Source organism: Pseudonaja textilis, chromosome 1 (assembly GCF_049901715.1).
Source record: "Pseudonaja textilis isolate UNSWEBS1 chromosome 1, rPseTex1.2, whole genome shotgun sequence".
Classification (NCBI taxonomy): Eukaryota; Metazoa; Chordata; class Lepidosauria; order Squamata; family Elapidae; genus Pseudonaja; species Pseudonaja textilis.
In genome coordinates this window covers 42,232,897-42,251,237 of record NC_141990.1, presented here as the reverse complement: position 1 = coordinate 42,251,237, position 18,341 = coordinate 42,232,897, and the positions used below count along the sequence as shown (strand labels likewise).

The 18,341-nt window shown below is 36.2% G+C and overlaps 1 protein-coding gene across 7 annotated transcripts in view; it reads left to right on the top strand.

The window, feature by feature from the left end:
- Window positions 1-18,341, top strand: part of PPM1B (protein phosphatase, Mg2+/Mn2+ dependent 1B) — a 92,795-nt gene extending 74,454 nt beyond the window's left edge. For 4 of the 7 annotated variants that reach the window (XM_087932455.1, XM_087932443.1, XM_087932450.1 and 1 more), the window contains exons 5-7: window positions 2,857-2,968; window positions 8,936-8,993; window positions 16,490-18,341. In XM_087932455.1, coding sequence (XP_087788581.1) covers window positions 2,857-2,968; window positions 8,936-8,993; window positions 16,490-16,519 — 200 coding nt within the window. In that variant the 3' untranslated portion in view covers window positions 16,520-18,341. Of the gene's footprint in view, window positions 1-2,856; window positions 2,969-8,935; window positions 8,994-14,811; window positions 15,829-16,489 lie in introns of those variants that run through there. The other 3 variants (XM_026695844.2, XM_087932422.1, XM_026695842.2) reach the window with 1 other exon arrangement.

Below are 18,341 nucleotides of genomic sequence, written 5' to 3'. Positions count from 1 at the left end.
AAATACCTTTCTGTTACATTAAGCATTGCAGATGCAACAACTTTAGAGGGACTCTGAAGACACTACAGACATTTGGGGAGTTGGAACCTGTGTATTTGTATACTGTACTAGTGAACTTCCCTAGAGAAACCAATTTTATGTCCCCTCAGTGCCACTTTAGATGGATTTATTCCATTTGGGCTCAGAACAATGAAGTGTTTAAAGATTTCACAAGATTTAAATGTTGCACGTGCTGTGTTAGAATCAGAAGTTTTTGTCTCAGTAACAGTAACTTAACAGAGCCTATAATGTTGATTTAAAAAGATTGCTTAGGTATTTCAATAACTATCATATGACCCTTTGGAGTTTTGTTTAATCTTGGAATAAACTAGTAATTTTAAGAGATAGGGTGTTCAAAATATACACAGAATTATGTGCACCAACTAGTAAAAAGGCCAAATTCTATATGCAATTTCATTAAGTTAAACCAAAGTATTCAACAAAATAAGTTAGCCATCTTTTTTTCAAAACTATGTGTGCTGCTTTTGATTTTTTTCCCCACAGGAATTGCCCAAGTCATTCAATGTCCTGTACGTTGGATGAACTGTAACAACTTTAAGTGACTTATACTTGACAAGAAATGAGAGTTAGAATATTGAAGGAATATTTATTTCAAGAATAGAAGAATATAAAGAAAACTGAAGAGAATACAGAAGAACACAAGCCTTATTTTCCCTTTGTCCTTTCTATCATTTTCACATTTCTCCTGATTCTAATAAATATCCAAACTCTGCCCTTTGACAAAGTCTGTGGTTTTCTTAATTATGCAACTTGAAATGTGATTAAATGGAACAGCACCTTGCCATTTTACATCAGCTATGAAGCATTAGAAATGAAATTATGGAGTAGTTATCTAAACCTTTTTATGAAACAAAATAATTGAAAATGTATTTTCATTACTAAGTTTGCAAAGTCAATTTCTGAATATCAGAACTTACGAGTTTTTATACAATTGGATAATCATGTAACCAGATGAAAAAACAAAATATTCTTTTGTTTTGCACTGAAACTAAATTCTTGTTTTCTAGATCAAGCAAAAATATTGAATACTATTCTTTTGGTGTGGAAATTTCTTTACCTCATCCACGTTTAATTTAAGTTTTATGTATTCTTTTCATGATATAAAGCTCTTTGTTCACCTGGTTTTTAAATTGGAGGATGAGAATGACAGAGTGATTTAAAAACAACATTGGCTCTTGTCTTAAAAATTAGTTTTTGATAAAGTAATTTATTCTGGTTATCTTTGTTTCCATCCAGGCTTTTTAAGTTGAGATGGATTGTTAATGGGATGTCATGTTACATTTAGAAAGACTATAGAAGCCTTTTGGTACAACATGCATACAAGAAAAAAAAACCAAAAAATTAAACATTTTTTTTCTGTTTAATATTCTTCCAACTTCTGGCCATCTAACAAAGTTATAAATAAGATTAGATTAGTTTATCTTAAACTAGTTTGTGCAAGGCTAATCGAGTAAGATACTCTTCGGGAAGGTAGAAAGGAATTATGGAGATATAAAGGAAAATTGTACAAGTATATTTCTGTTAATATAACTTGACTTTGTCCTTGTCCTTCAGTTCTCTGTTCTGCCTTGGAGGAGAGTTCTCCTGAACATAAAACCCTAAACATTTGTGGGCTTGTAGATGGGGAGAAAGTTCTGATGGTCTCATTTGGTTAGTGGAAATTGCTGGGAGAAGAAACTATCTAAAGGATTGTAAATTGTGGAGCAGCATTTTTATGTAAATTGTACTTTCATTTTAGATAAATGAAATTCGATAGATCACATTTGCAAAAAATACCTAGCCCTGAAGATGTAACATAAGGCATCTGTTAAGGCTACTGATAGAAGTAAAGACTAGAACTTAGAAAGTTAAAGATTGAGTATTTGAAAACAGTTCCATAAAGTTTCTATTTAGAATCATAGATTGTTTGGAGCAGCTACTTTAATCCTGGATAGCTGAAGTAAGCTCTGCTGAATAGAAGGACTTGCTTTTGAGTAGTTGTGTATGAATATTAGTCCAACAGTGGTTTTCTCTTTGGAAACTAAATAATAAAATAAGTTAAATCGAAATAATCGAAACAGCATCTGACTTATACAATTTATTTTTCAAAAACATCTCTATGGTACATTAAAACATTTTACATATATTTTACATATATTTTATTTCTATAGTTAGGAAAGAGATCATCATGGTTCCATTGTAATTAAATGTATTTCATTGCAATTGAATTTTGGAAAAGCATAAGATTTGAGAAAATCCTGACATTCATTTGAGATAATTCAGATTGTGGGAACAGGCCTTTTTTGTCTTAAAAAATTATACAGACTTCTTTTTTTTTTTCTTCCTAATGTAAAGCATTAAATAGTAATATTTAAGTAAAAGAAGAGAGCTGGATTCGTCCATGGTAGCAAAAAACAGGACTCTGATAAGTTTTCTGTCTAATCAATTTTTATAAAAAGACTTAAGGTTTTTAATACCTTTCCTGGGTATTAGCAGAAGTTTAGCAGTTATTCTTTTTTTATTTTGAGTTTTTCTGGGATAATTCATGACTTTATTAAATGTACCAGGAGTTGATTCCTGGTAGTAAAATAAATACAATTACTGTCCCTTTAGAGATAATAAGTTGCAGTCATCTTGTGATCTCTCTAGTTGGGTTTAAAATCAACATTAAATATACTGACACACAAACATAAATATATATATCTTCAGTATGTCTGTCCTGAATTGTTTTTATGCTGGATATTTTCATGATCAAATGTGGGATTTTCTGTATATGGTTCTTGGTTTTAATAATTTAAGAACTTTTTTTTAAACTAGAAATAATGGAGAAGTCGGGTGAAGAAGGAATGCCTGACCTTGCTCAAGTTATGCGCATTTTGTCTGCAGAGAATATCCCAAACTTGCCACCTGGAGGTGGTCTAGCTGGCAAGTAAGTAAAAATACACAAAAATCTTGGGGTATATATAGAACAGAAATAAATTTGTGGGTTGGTGGTAGGGGTTTTTTTTTTTTTTTTTGCATGCATGTATTGGGTTCAAATATTAGCATGATCATATAACTTGCTGTAGATTGAAATGTATTCTTTCATGCCTCAGTTACTGTTTACAATTAACAACTATTTTTCTCTGATTTTTTCTTCAAGACCAACATCACTTTTTATTAGTTCTGCAGCTCAGTGAAATAGTCTGCTAAACCTACCCAGAGACCTTCAAGATTGAGCTGGTCATTCAGTAGAAACAACTAATTCTAGGAATTGTATTTCAGAATGACCGATCTGTAACTACATTTTTGAATGTTCTCCCTGTGTTTTTGCATGTAGCATAATACATTGGGAACAAGATGACAAGAACTATTAACTTTATGTAAAGTTTTGCCATCTGGAGCTGTTAGACTTAACTTTTTTTCAGTTGCATTCTAAAATGCTTCAGGCTAGATAATTATGTGAATTTGCTCTAGTAGTGCTAGCTTAATGATAATTTGTTCAGTGATTTTTTCAAAGTTTCAGCAGTTCCCAAACTGCTAATGCCCAGTTCCCAAAGTTATGGCCTGTAGTTGCATGATAAAAATGTGGATGCTTGGCAGCCCACCAGCTTACAACACCTCCTACCTGTCTGTGTCACTGTCTCTCTCTGCCCTTTTGGTTGCCTCACACAGTAGCACATGATGGTAGTAGCATAGGGGCTGACATAGAGGCCCAAGGACTTCTGTCTCAGCCAACCTCCCCCGTGCCCCTATTTCAGTTCCAGCCCCACTGCCACGAAGGAGTACCACCACAAGCCCTGCACCATGGCCACAACTGCACCAAAGTACAAAGCATCAGCCATCCTCACTGCCCTTCTACATCCAGCTGATCATCGCCATAGTTGGCCATCACCATCTTCCTCCTGCTGCTGATGCACACCCAAACTGGCCTTATGCCAGGTAGCTGCTGGCTGCACCAGGCCTTCCTGAGGTTGCTTGTGCCATTCTCCAAAATAGTATGTAATTTCTTCAAGTAATGCATGTCATTCTCATGATGTTTCAGAAGACATCTGGGGCCTTCTGAAACCACATGAGAAGGCCACATCCTTGTTTTGTCATGCTTTGGAAGATCTCAAAAGCTTTCTGAAGGATTATGAGAACAGCGTATACTATGTGGAGAATGGTTTCAAGTGGCCTCCGGAAGAAAGCTTGCAAAAGCCAGCAGCTGCCTGGCATAGGGCTAGACCAGGTGCACCTTCTCAGCAGTGAGAGGAAGATGACAAAAGTCAGCATGGCATAGTTTACAGATTGCAGGGTGGTGGGAGTGGCTCATGCTTTGTGCTGGGATGGGTGGCCAGAACGTGTGGCTTGAGGTGGCACTCAGTGGTAGGTAAGCACCAGGGGTGAAGTGCCATCTTTCTGTTTCAGCCATAGAACTGCCACTGCCACAGAAGAGTACCACTATACAGGATGATCAAGAGGAAAGATAGGGCCAGGGGGGGAATAGGCAGGATGGTGGGAGTTGAAGAAGAAAGCAGTACCTTACCTTACTAAGACTCAAAGCTAGGAAAAGCCAAGCTGGAATACTTGGATCATACTAGGATCCTTGCCTAATGACCAGTGGGGTTTCATTAATAGTAACATTGCTAACCAATGCAATCATATAATATGCTGTATTACTTAGTAACAGAAATTCTGGTCTTAATTATTGTCATAACTGGAGGACCTGCATTTTAATGTATTTTCATGCTGTAATTAAGACTTGAAATTTGGAGAGTAAAAATATAAGAAAACACAGAAATGTGCGATAATAAATTGTTAAGATTTAATTTAAAAATGCTATAAATGCTTTAGTAATAATGTTTGACTCTGGACAGAATGGCTTGTGAATAATTTGATTAATTTTTGCAGAGTTTTATTTTTGTTTATTCACTGTTCGTGTATGTACAGCTTGAATTTTTATTCAGTTGATTTGATCAGTCCCAACTTTTTGAATGTATTAAAAATAATATCAACAGGATTTTTTCCCATTAGTTATTTTTATGCAAGTAAATACAAAATATTATAATGGGGGTTTTTTTGTAATTAATGAAATGCTTACTCTAAAAAAGCAATGGCCTGAGTAAATTACCTTTACTTTGGGTGGAATAGATGCAGCCCAGAACCATAGTGTTCTGCATTATCTCAATTTTCTAGCACAATTTTTCTAGGATCCACTTTAGTATACAAAAAATGTTGATGTAAATGGTCCTTTTCTCTGTCACGCTGCTCTAGAGTCCAGCATTGGGTATAACTCCTCCCTCTTATGACGTGAGCTGAGTCTGCCACTATAAAAGGTTTGCCTCTGCTGAGAGCCCCAGCTTTTCGACTCAGCTTTTGGACATATGAGCTACTGTCTCTGGACTCTGAGTTAATTAGCACTCCACAAAACAAAAGCATAAAAAAAGGAAAAAAGACTCATCAAGATGGAGAGAAGCTCCCGGGACTCCGGTAGAGCTTCGCTCACAAAGAGAACAGGGATCCGCTGTCCTCCAATTGCCTCAGCAAGGCACTGACACACAGACAGCAAGTGCGATAGGCCAAAACGCCGTGGAACCTCCCTCAGACTTGCTAGAGGCTAATTAACATCGCAACGGCCTCCTACGCAGTTTTTCCCTGGGCTGTGCGGCTTGTAAAAACCTCCCGAGGCTGCACAAGTCTTCTGGAGATTTATTAAGCCATAAACTATCAAAGTTTTATGATAGCTGCCCTCGTGGTCTTGCAGCAATTAGGCCCAATCCCAACTAACCTCCCTTCTACTGCTGCATTGATTGGAGGGGCAATCTTCCTTCTGCAAAGATATTAAGCTGGCCATTATAAATTGCCAAACAAAGGCCACAGCATGAAGTCCCAGGGATTCACACGTGCAACAGGGATCATCGAAGGCCTCAAGGCCCCCCGCCTCGTGGCGGGTGGCCATTTTGTGATCGAGTTCCTCTGGGCGCCATTTTTTAGTGGATCCCGAGGCAGTGATCCTATATCTCTCCTGGCCATCTAGCTCGGAAAACACCACCAGGAGAAGCTGACAGCACCTCCGGTGTTTTTTCCTTGAGCAATGGAAAAAGATTGGGCCCAGCCAGGACCATCCGGCATGCGGAGCATTCAGACCTCTCAAGTCCCCAAAAGGATTATGAAAAGAAAACAACCACGAGTCCGTTCAGCCAATAGGGAGACCACAGCAAAGATCAGGGCCAGGGACCTAGCCCCCAAGAAGGCCTCCAAGTCTGAATTTAGGGCAGAAAAGAGAAGACATGAGGCTTTAGAGAAACAATTCACAAAAATGCTCAACAATTACTAGAACAAACTGCAGGCACAGAGAGGGCAGATGGGAGTCCGGATAGCCATCTATGGAACTGGTCACCTGAAAGGCAGGATGAAGCCCTTCCCCAGCATCTGAGTTTGTCAGGCCCTTCTTACAGGCCACCTACTTGGAACACAGCTACACCTAACACTCAGCAGGCTTTTCCCCTAGGGGTTTTTACGGGTTTAGGGAGGAAGCTAACCTTATCCCTTCTGTGACTGGGCCCCAGATGATAGTTCCTCCCCGGGAGAACAAGCCCCAAGATTTCCAGGAAGTAGTTTCGGTGGCAGTCAGACCGGGCATTGCTGAAGGTCTCAAACACCTCCTCCACCTCCCGGGCGGAGGCTCAGGTATCCTTTCTTCTGTCAGGGTAACCCTCCCCCATGGAGGGAGGTTCCCACTTCAGAACCCATGTATGCCCCTCATCGTTTTTATAGCTGGGAGGGACAGGATGACAGGGGATCCTCTTACCACTCTGAATGGGGTAGTTCCTCAAAGGAGGAAGAGGGGGAAATTAAAGACCCCTTCCTCTCCAATGAAGAGGAAACCAAACCAGAACAATTGTCGACAATGGCTGTCTTTAAGCCCTCCTTGTTTCGGCCCTTACTACAGAAGGCTCTGGTTACAGCCCAGTTAAGCCCAGAAGAGGTGGTCCTGGAACCACAGGCTGGCCCCTCGAGCCAAGGAGACACGCTATTCTCCAAACCGGTGGTCCAAAATGAGGTTCTCCCGTCTACCTTGTTCTTGGATGTAGTAAAGGACCAGTGTGAGAACCCCCTGTCAGGGTCTTGCCCTTCTTCCCAAGACAAGAGGTTCTTTAATGTAGGTCCCTCCTTGGCTAACGCATTAGCTCTCCCAGCAGTAGATTCCCTGGTGATAGCCACCTTTGCTTCCTCAGGCACCCCTATGGAACCAGAGGATGTTTTACAACCGGAGAACAAAAGTCACAACAAATTCTGAAGCGCGCACACACCAGGCTGCCGCTTGGGCCATGAAAGCTTCCACTGTGGCCTCGTTTTTTACCAGGTCGTCTATTCGCTGGTTGCTTCAACTTCAGGACAGAGTTCCCATTGCCGATGTTAGGTCCCACCAGGACTTGTGAATAATTTGATTAATTTTTGCAGGGTTTTATTTTTGTTTATTCACTATTCATGTATGTACAGCTTGAGTTTTTATTCAGTTGATTTGATCAGTCCCAACTTTTTGAATGTATTAAAAATAATATCAACAGGATTTTTTCCATTAGTTATTTTTATGCAAGAAGATAACAAAATATTTTAGTGGGGTTTTTTGTAATTAATGAAATGCTTACTCTAAAAAAAACAATGGCCTGAGTAAATTACCTTTATTTTGGGTGGAGTAGATTCAGCCCAGAAACATAGAGTTCTGCATTATCTCAATTTTCTAGCAAAATTTTGCTAGGATCCACTTTAGTATACAAAAAACATTGATTTAAATGGTCCTTTTCTTACTTAATACAAAACTTTTGCACAAGGATTGAAATCCAAGGTATTTTTGTTTGTCCAAGATGCTTGCCAGAATAACATATTGCACATTTTTCCAGCGATACTTCTAGTAATGCTTCTGCCAAAATATCTCATTTCTTTAGTTTCCATAAACTATATAAACAGCTGGCTATTTTCAGAATGTTTTTGCCTTTGTCATATCAGATGTGAAGATAAACACTAAAATAAGAGTGCATAGTAACTATACTCTATGTAATATCATAACTAAAATATTACGTAGAGTATATAGCATTAAATGAGTAACTATATACATCTCCAGACTACCATCTACCATACCATTTAAAGATATCTCTTATTATGTCCACATAACACACCTCTACTCCACAAGCTGCACTGACTCTCAGTAGACTTCTTGGTGCAATTCAATGTGCTGATTATCCTCTATAAAACCCTACACAGATTTGGTACAGGAATGGATTATTTATGGGTCTGTTTGCTCTCAAGAATGTTTGCCTATCCCATAAGTTCTAACAAGGAAGGCACATTCCAGAACCCTTCCATTGAAAATATATCATTGTATGGAACCCAGGAGGTTTGTCCTCTCTGGAGCCCTCTGCTGTTTGGAGTGATCCTCCCCAGGACATGTGATTGCCCCCAACCCTACAGGCTTCCAGGAAGGTGGGTAAAGTCCTGGCGGTTCCTCCAGGCTTTGGGGTCAGGTTGAGCAGAGTTACAGTGGTGAGTTGTTGAAGCTTTCAATTCTATTTATCAGTATTTATTATGTTTTAATGCATTATGCCATTTTATTGTGTGATGCTTCTTTGTTTGTTGTGTGCTGCCTGGACTCTCATTGTTTGAGTTAAGTAGCCTAAGTAAAATAAAATAAGGAACCAAGATCTGTTATTCTACTTACTGCTGTGGTAACCAAGATATTTTTGGGAATCCCACAAGGAGGGACATGCTTGCAATAACAATCCTGCTGTTTCTCTTCATCATCTGATACTCTAGGACTTATTTCTTCTGAATTGTGAGGGTTTCATACAGTCATTTAGCCAACTAGTTTGTTAAGAAAACATTTGTTTTATGAAAACTATTCAAAATGTAAATTTAAAATGTTGTCTTTGTATAGGAGAAATATTATTGAAGCTGTTTATAACAGGCTGAACCCACACAGAGAGAATGAGGGGGTAAGTACTTCACCTTTGATTGCCAGCTTTCCCTGATGCAGTTAAACTGTAATCTTTCTTTTGGGGGAATACTTTATATTTGAGTTTACAAGTACTCAAGATCATTATGCTAATGAAATTTCTTAAAGGTAAAAGTTGACCTTAAATGATTTGTCCGACAGATATTTTAATATAAATCGTTTTGGCTTCATTCAAATCACAAGACAGCCATATAACATTACTTTAGGACTTTATTTCATTTTTGTAATATATTTGTGAAACAGGAACATATAACATAACCCTAATGTTAAGGACTACTTTGCCAAATAAGTATTTAATCTTCTTTGTCTTCTTGCGAGATGATTTATTTTTTCAGTGATACAGACAGACAGACAGAGAGAGACAGGATAATTACTGAGGCCACATTTATTAAACAAAAATCCTGATTGCTGTTTGGGAATTATAAGGGAGGGAAATATAGACAAGGCTTGATATTTGTGCTTGATCTATAAACATTAAATAGATCATTCAGTCTTGGATGATTTGTTTATTTTTCAAACCTAGTTAGGTTGTGTTCTCAATAGGCTATGCTAAGTAGAATCAATTACATCTATTATGACTTAAGTTCATAATCATTCTGAATGTTCTGGACAGTATAGCTACAGTCCCATCTTTAGTGAGATATAAATGATATGCTCTACTGCTTGCCAAACATTGTCAAATTATCTGAAGGAAAGGGAGAGGTTTATATTAAAATTATAACATCAGTATGGATCTAGAAACCTTTTGGGTTCTATTGTAGTTTATAGTGCTTTGCGGTATCACAAACCTTGAGATTTTGGATATAATTTGTTCTGAACACTTGAATTTCTTGCTTCAGGTTTGGGCCAAGTCAGCCTCCATTCATAATTCCTTTCAAAGTTCAGCAAGCCCTGCCTTATATTGTTCATTCTTTTAATGTTTAACATTTCCAACTAATAGGGAGTTTTGTTTTGAGCCATTTGATATTTAATGCTTTAGCAAAATAATCTGAACCCAAGGACAATTTGGAGTATTATGCATGTATATATGATTTGGGTTGCTACCGTTAGCCTTTTCTGTAGATACTGTTTTCCAGCATTGAGAACGTTCAGGTATGTGGATTTCCAGTGACCGAATTCCCAGCTAGTGCCATCATTATTGAGAATTTTGGAAATTGAAGATTACAGGCTTAGAAGTTACCAGAATTGGAGATAGTGCTAAATGTTTCACTCTTCTAAATCATAATAAGTTCAACTAAACATTATATATAGATTTGAAATCATTTAATAAGTAGATTACTGAAGGGGTGAAACAACATAGTGATGTATATATATTATATATATATATATAAACTATGCTTTTATATATATATATGTATATGTATGTGTGTGTGTGTGTATATATATATGTGTGTGTGTGTGTGTGTGTGTGTGTGTATATATATTATTTTAAAGGCTTGTAAAAAGCTATTAGATTGAACAGCTTAGTTAAAATGAGCCATGCGTAGAGGAGTTTTGTTGTTGAACTCAGCAAAATTGAAATGTAAAACTCTTTTAATCAATCATTTGTTATATAAGTGAAACAACATCCTAAGAAAATGTGTTTAGGATATCTACTTTCATGTAGAAATGTGCAAGAGATTTTTCTTTCTTTATAATGCACAAAAACAAATGGTAGGTTCACACATCACAATAACCTATAATATGTTTTTTAGATCTATTTAGTATAACATATGAAGTCAACTATAGCATTGTATGAGCCAAGCCAGTTGTGGCTTCATCTACACGCTATGGTTAAATAAACCAATCTAGTATAATGTGTAAATCAAGTCAGTATACTGTTTCATATATCTGATACTTGAAATGCACATATACATATAATACACATACATATACATGCACGCATACAGGCGCACACATATGCATGCATTTTTTATATCAGAAATGTCAGTCACATGCTCTCAGTACTGACATGAACATAGCAGAAATGTAAGAGGTGGCCTATATTAATATATCTAGTACAGAGTTTGCCTATCGTAAGCAGTAATTCTCCAAGGTTTTACATCAAGGGTCTTCAAACTTGACAGGTTTAAGACTTGTGGACTTCAACTCCCAGAATTCCTGAGCTAACATGACTAGAGGAGGAATTCTGGAGTTGAAGTCCACAAGTCTTAAAGCTGTCAAATTTGAAGACCCCTGCTCTAGATAGACTTCATTTTTGTTAGAGGTGCTGAAAGTTAAATCTGAAATTGGTTTTCTCCCTAAGTTAAAAAATCAGTAAAGAAATCAGCATTTTTTTCTTGTTATTTAACTTCTCATATAATATTTGATAATATTTTGGGCTCCTATAAATATTTCTATATTGCTAAATATTGCCCTATAACATTTAATATATTTTCACTAATAATACCAAGTCAAGACATCAAATTGTGTTCTATTCAGTAATTCTAATTTAGGGGTCCCCAAACTTGGCAACTTTAAGACCTGTGGCTATGCTGGCTGGAGAAGTCTGGGAGTTGGAAGTCCACAAGTCTTAAAAGTTGCCAATTTTGGAGACCTCTGTTCTAATTGATAACAAAATGGTACTTAGAAATTGTTTTTGTTAGCTTGTTTCTATGAATTCCAATTCTCCTCCCAAGTTGCTATTATATATCAGTATTATGCAACTTTGTGAAATTTTGCAACTTATATTACAGGCAAGTATTACTAAACATCACATCAGATGTAAAATATAAATTGTTCATATCCTGAAGAACAGCCTGGGTCTTGGTAATTGTATGGTAATTATGGTGTCAGTATTGATGTAAGAAATAAACAGGTCCAGTTCAGTTTTAACGAAACATCGGACTTCTATTTTTAGTTGTATTACATACCATGTTATTTCAGTTTGTTCTTTTTTTTTTTCAAATATGGACCATAGGTTCTACCTTTATGCCAAATCTGGCAATTGACTGCATGGCAGCAGTCATTCAAATTTTGCACACAAGTATCTTTCCTAGTATTACCAGGACTTTCCATGAATTGAATCTGGGATGTTATACGCACAGTTTCCCTAATGCTGCTTAGGGTCAGTATCAAGTGGACATTTTGAAATAAGTATTAAAAACATTGGTACAGACATGTATGTGTTGTAAAACAATAAACTGGACAGCAGAAAGGAAGGAAAATAGTAGAAATAAGATCAATTTTATCACTGCATGGCGGCATCAGTGTGAGATAACAGTAAAAGTCCTTATGAATTGAGAGTAAATAATAATAACATCCTAAATATGCCTTTCTAGGAAGGACTTTTCAGTTGGAAACAACCACTGAGAAAACCTGTACCTCATGGTACTCTTTGATTTTGTGGGGCCACCAGAGCTTTGATTTCTCTTCTGGTGGTCTTGGGTATCCTAGGCAAAAGTAGCTTAACCTCATTAAATATATGCATTAAATGTACCTTCTGCAATTATATATTTATATTTTAATGTTCCATGTTTCAAAATTTACTGGTAATTCAATAATGGGTGCTTTTGAAGTTTGGTGTTAATGACATTATTTAGAATCAGGAGGTTGGCTGCTCCAAATAAGTACTGTAAATAAGAGAATTGTGGAGGCAAGAACTGCAAGCTTTCTTCCTAGTTTTTCTTCTAAACTTTTCCTAATCAGTACCTGTCAGATATAGAAATAGCACTTAGACTTGTATACCGCTTTACAGCCTTCTCTAAGCAGTTTACAGAGTCAGCATATTGCCCGCAACAATCTGGGTCCTCATTTTACTGACCTCAGAAGGACAGAAGGCTGAGTCAACCTTGAAGATTGGTGAGATTCAAATTGCCAGCAACCGGCAGTCAGCGGAAGTAGCCTGCAGTACTGCATTCTAAACACTGCACCACCACACATTATTTGAGCTTGGTAGAAACTCTAGGATGAGGCTGGGTAGCAGGAAGTTCTGAATTCCTTAGCAATACTTTTTTTTTAATAGTTCCTGTTCTTTCTACATGATTTGGTGATACTTCCATTTTTATACAATAAAAATTGCTAACAGTATCTTGCTTGGTTAGAATCTGAGTACAGCTTAAGTAAAGAGAGAATGAATTTCAAGGGGAAAAAATCATTTATATCCATCCCCATACGTAAACTGTTACCAGTTTCTCAGGACTGGGCAAATTTGAAGAAGATACTTTAAAAGGAGGATATAGTGATACAAAAACACAGCTTATTATAATACCCTTTTCACATAATTCACTTGGGATTTCTTCTATTTCTTTAAAGTTTCTTACATGATAATTTGCTGTCTACTATTTGTATTAACACATATTCTTGATAATCTGCAAAAAGACCTTAGATTAGCACAAAAGTATATCTACATTGATATGCTCTTTTGCATACAACTATATATCTTTGGAAAGCCCATAAGTAGAACATGAGAGCAACAGTCCTCTAACTATTTCTCCCCCCTCCCCCAGTATCTGATGTATAAAGACATAATGCTTTTGAGCCTTTGATCTGAATAAGAAGTTTTCTAGACCAGTGGTCTGTAGATGCCTGGGGGAGGGGGGGGGGACAATGTCATCACAGCGGGTCTGTGAAGACTTGAAGAAATATTATAATTTAAATCTTGAGTTAAGACTTGGTGGTCTGGTGCCACAAAAGGTATTTAAATGAGGTCCATGATAAACAAAATCTTGAGAACCACTGGACTAGACTCTTTGAAAAGCTATTTTGGATTATATTAGTATGCCACATGACATTACTCTATATTTTATGTGTTGTGTGAAGACTTGGTCAGTTTTGGAGGGGGGATTGACCCTAAATTATATGTACCTAGTTGTATTAGACAAAGCTGAATAAACATTGTGAGAGAAAACTCATACCTTAAAGCATACAGAATCAAGCATGGAAGTACTTAGGATTTTTCTTTTTGAATTGGCTCTAGAATATGTTTGGAATTCAGCCGGGGTGGGTTTCTACCGGTTCTGTCCACCTCTGTAGAACCGGTAGCTCTGAAGAGCAGCAGACATAGAACCATTTCTATGTCTGCTGATGTTTTTGCCCACCCGCCCACCAGGGCTGTTACCTTATCTTTATTTACTGATTTTTCAACTTCAGCTGCCCTGCAAGGCACAGCTGCAGTTAAAAAAGCAAGAAAAGAGGGCTGTTTCAAAGGTTGCATCTCTGCACACAGCATGCTGATAGTGTGCAGGGAAGCTTGTAAATCCCGAACCGGTAGTTAACCCTGTTGTATCCCACCCCTGAGATCAGCCCCATTTGCTCATGCTTGGGGTATGAGTTTGCTTAGAATATACTTAGAAAGTAGTACATAATATTCTAATCAGTATAGGTGGCAGCAAACTTTCCATTGGCAGTTTTAAATCAATTGGCAAAAACTTAAAAGGTAAAGTAAAGATAAAAAGTAAAATTCATTTTACTTAAGCTGTTCACAAATTGTTGAATATACTGCTATATCTTAAAACATAATATATAACTTACATATTATAGGTATTTATATAGTACTTATATATAGAACAATAAAAATAGGACTTATACAATGTCTTTATTTTGAACATCTAAATTATAAATTATGTCCAGTCATCTTAAGTTTCATAGTTATTGGTGAACTTAATATGAAAATACCTTTCCATACTTTTATTATTTTATTAACTTTTTAAAAATCCTAGCTCTCAAGCAACTTTTTGCCAAGGGGGACTAAGATTGTTTGAAAGGTGGCTTACTAGAAACCAGCACTTACAATTTTTAATAGTTTGTCAAATGTATTAAAAGTTTTTAGAAATATCCTAGTTCAACTACTGATTCTGGGGTATTCAATCTTAAATAAGGACCATGGCAAAGCTGCAGAAGGTGCAACCCAGGAAAAATTGACAGAAGCTCTCAGGCAAGTGAGAGTTACTCATAGGGGAAACTACCGCCACCTTCTGGAAGACGTGCTCATTAATTACAGGCTAGCTAAAGTTCAGGGAGAAGAATGTTCTGCTGAATCAGCTACAACTTCAACTTCAGATGGATTAAATAATCAAGAGACAGACTCTGAAGCAAAATGTGAGCACCAGCTTGCTGAAACGCAGAGCCCCAGTGAAGATTCAGAAATGAGTGATGAATAATATGATGAAATGATATGATGCCTTCATTTTCTTCGTAGTTGCTGATTGTTTAGTTCTTATAATGTCTTACTTTCTCCATATTTGCTATGTCTTAGAAAGTTAGATTTTTTTAATTTTTATATGTACTGGCTACATGCATAAGAGGCCTTCTGTGTACATAGGGCGTTCTTTCTGGGAACTTTAGCTATTATAAAATAGTTTTAACAGCGTTGTCACTGCATGCCTTCTGCCTATGTGGAAAAGAGCACAGCATCTGTGTTCTTAGATAATGGTCAAAAGATTTAATGAATTTAAATATCAGTGGTATTGTATTAGAGTTTGATATCTAAAAGGAATGTCACCTTGGCCATTGTGCTGGGGGCAGGGGAACCTAACTTAACATTTTGGAGAAGCTTAAAATAGCCATGTGAATCCATCATTTATAGTTTGTTGAATTATAACTCACTTTCCATGACTGACAATGATGTAGATATTGCACGTTTGTATTTGACTTGTGGATAATTCATGTCAAAGACACATTTGCCTGTTTTTAAGTTAAGGCATGTTAATTTTAGTCATTTAAGTTGTCCTGTGTTATGCCAGACTGTAGTATGGACATTACAATTGTACCCAGTTTTCTAAATGTATCCAGGATGCACTTAATAGCACTATGTATCTAATGCCTAAAATGTACTGACAATTAGTGGTTATTAGTTATTGTTTACAATCAAATAAAAACATGTGGAATAATCTGAATGCATATTGACTTTCTTTAAATAATCATGGTACTTTAATAACCTTTATTGCTATTCTGTCCTAATATAGTAAATTCTATAAATAGAAACAAACAATTCCCCCCTCCCAATTTAGTGAATACTTTCTGCCTTAAGATTTTTTTCTTATTTCCTTATATTACGTATACAAACTGAAAAATATAGAAATGATAACTACCAAAATGTGAATTGATTTTTTTATTAACCATATGAATATAATCCTACCTTTATTGTCATTTTTAAAATGTTTACTTTGTGGTAAAACAATTTCACCCCTCTTTCTGCAGTTTATTTTAACTAGCAAGCTAGCAGAAAACACAATCAAACTTGATTGGTCATAGGAATTACATTGGTTTAGGTGCTTTTTTTATTCTTTTGATCCTACCACTGAAATTACAAGGTTGGGAGAGTGTAACAATGAATGAAAGAATGAATGAATGAATGAATGAATGGCCAAGTGTGATTAGACACACAAGGAATTTGTCTTGAGACTCAATAATGATTGAGTCTCTGAAAATGGAATCTAGTGTGACTTCTTGATCATCTTTGCATGCTTTCTCAATGTAATAACTCAGAATAATATGGATATTAGTTTTTTTTAAGATCAATGTAGCACTAACAGTTTTCCTCTTCTTTTCCTGTAGGGTGCTGGCGATCTAGAAGATCCGTGGTAGCCTTACAGATCTACTAAAATGCTTTTGAATCTGAAAAAAGGGGGAAAAACTTTTAATCAGTTTCCTTCAATACAAGGGAAAAATTCTGGTGGATTTCCAACATTTTGTGAAATGGGCAGAAAGAAATTATTAGGATTTTCCATCATTTGTTCATATTTGTGTTTTCTGATATTGCCACTCTTAGCATTGCCTATACTACAGTATTTTTACCAGCCTTGGGCATATTGGTTACATCAATATGGAGCCAGAGCCCTAAAAACCAAGGAATAATGCTTGGAGCACTTCACTAAATGTACATAAAGTACCATGGGATTGTAGTTGTACCCTGAAGACACTATGTTTAACAAAACTTACAATACGTGCACACCTGAGTGCAAATAATTGTAACAAGACACTTATTTCACCTTACCAAGATGGAAATCTTTTACAGCTCTGGGCTTTGGAAGTCATTCAGTTGGGCAATATGCTATAGGATGTATTTTTTTTTAATTTTTCCAGTTTTACCTGTATTACCAGACTGTTAGGATTTCCCTACAGTGTCCGAATTGTGATATGTTGCCTATTGCTTGCTTGAGACAAAGTGTATTTGGCAATAATATAAGGAGATTTTAGGCATCTAAACAAATACAAATTTTACGCATGTGTATAACACATCTTTAAACTCTTGCTATATCTTTTTAAACCAAACAACTTAATTTATGATTAGTTGTAATTTGCTTTGACATCTCACTCATTGCTACGAGTTTTTTTAAATGTTGAATATTTGCCTTTATTATAATGTAAATTGTGATTTTGTTCTAAATGTGGTTTTCTATAGTTTTTTTCCTTTGATTTCTATCAGCTTAAAAGAGAGGTCTTGTGTAATATGGGTATAATTTTTAATTGTTTGCATTATTTACAAAGTTCAAATTATCACTTTGAAATTACTATAAATACAGCTGAAATTATCTATTTTAAATCTAAGAAAATATTAGAGATATTTTCATGGGTTCAGTGACCTTTCATTTTATAAGCAATGGGCATGGTACAGAGTGGCCGTCATGTAAGGTACTTGAAGATTCTTAGTTTAATTCTATTTTTGCAATAACCTTATTTTTTTTCTTAATTCTTTTGAGTTGTGCATGTATTGAGTCAAGTTAATGCTGAAAGTGGAGAAGAGTATTTATCTAAAAAATAAATAAATAAAAGCTATTGGGGAGGGGAAATAATGAATGTATCCATCTGTACATGACTTACATGCTGTGGATGCCTTGTAAACATTTTCCTATTTGTTTAAACTGTGTTTCAAACGAGGATGTAATTGCCCTTGTGTGTAGTTTAAGCTAATGACAGTCATCAACTGGTTTTGTGTGAAATAAAATTCATGATATTTTTTTGTAACCTTCCTCCCCCTCCCCTTACCTACACTTGAGTGTAAATCCTTGTACACTCTTATAACCTGGTGCCTCTGGCCAGCTTTCCCAACCATTTGGTTATGTTTTTGTTTTGTTTTATTTTAAAGTTTTTTGGCAGTGGGGTGGTCTAGAAAGGATTATTGCCACAATATATTTTATTTATTCATTAGATTTTAGCCTCGTAAGTTAAACGGTGTTTTAAATGATGATGTTAACAGGTATTTGTCCTTATTGTTTTTTTGTTTCATTTTCCTTTGGAGGTTGTTAAAAGCTAGGGAACGAAGAATGCAACATGGTTTATTGTTCAGGCTGTCTGCTCTGGTCTAATCCTGTACTGATAGTACCTTCCCAGTATGATATTGTGATGTTTCATACAATACAGTGAACATAACCAACTTGTTATCTTCAATAAAGGATTGCTAAAATGG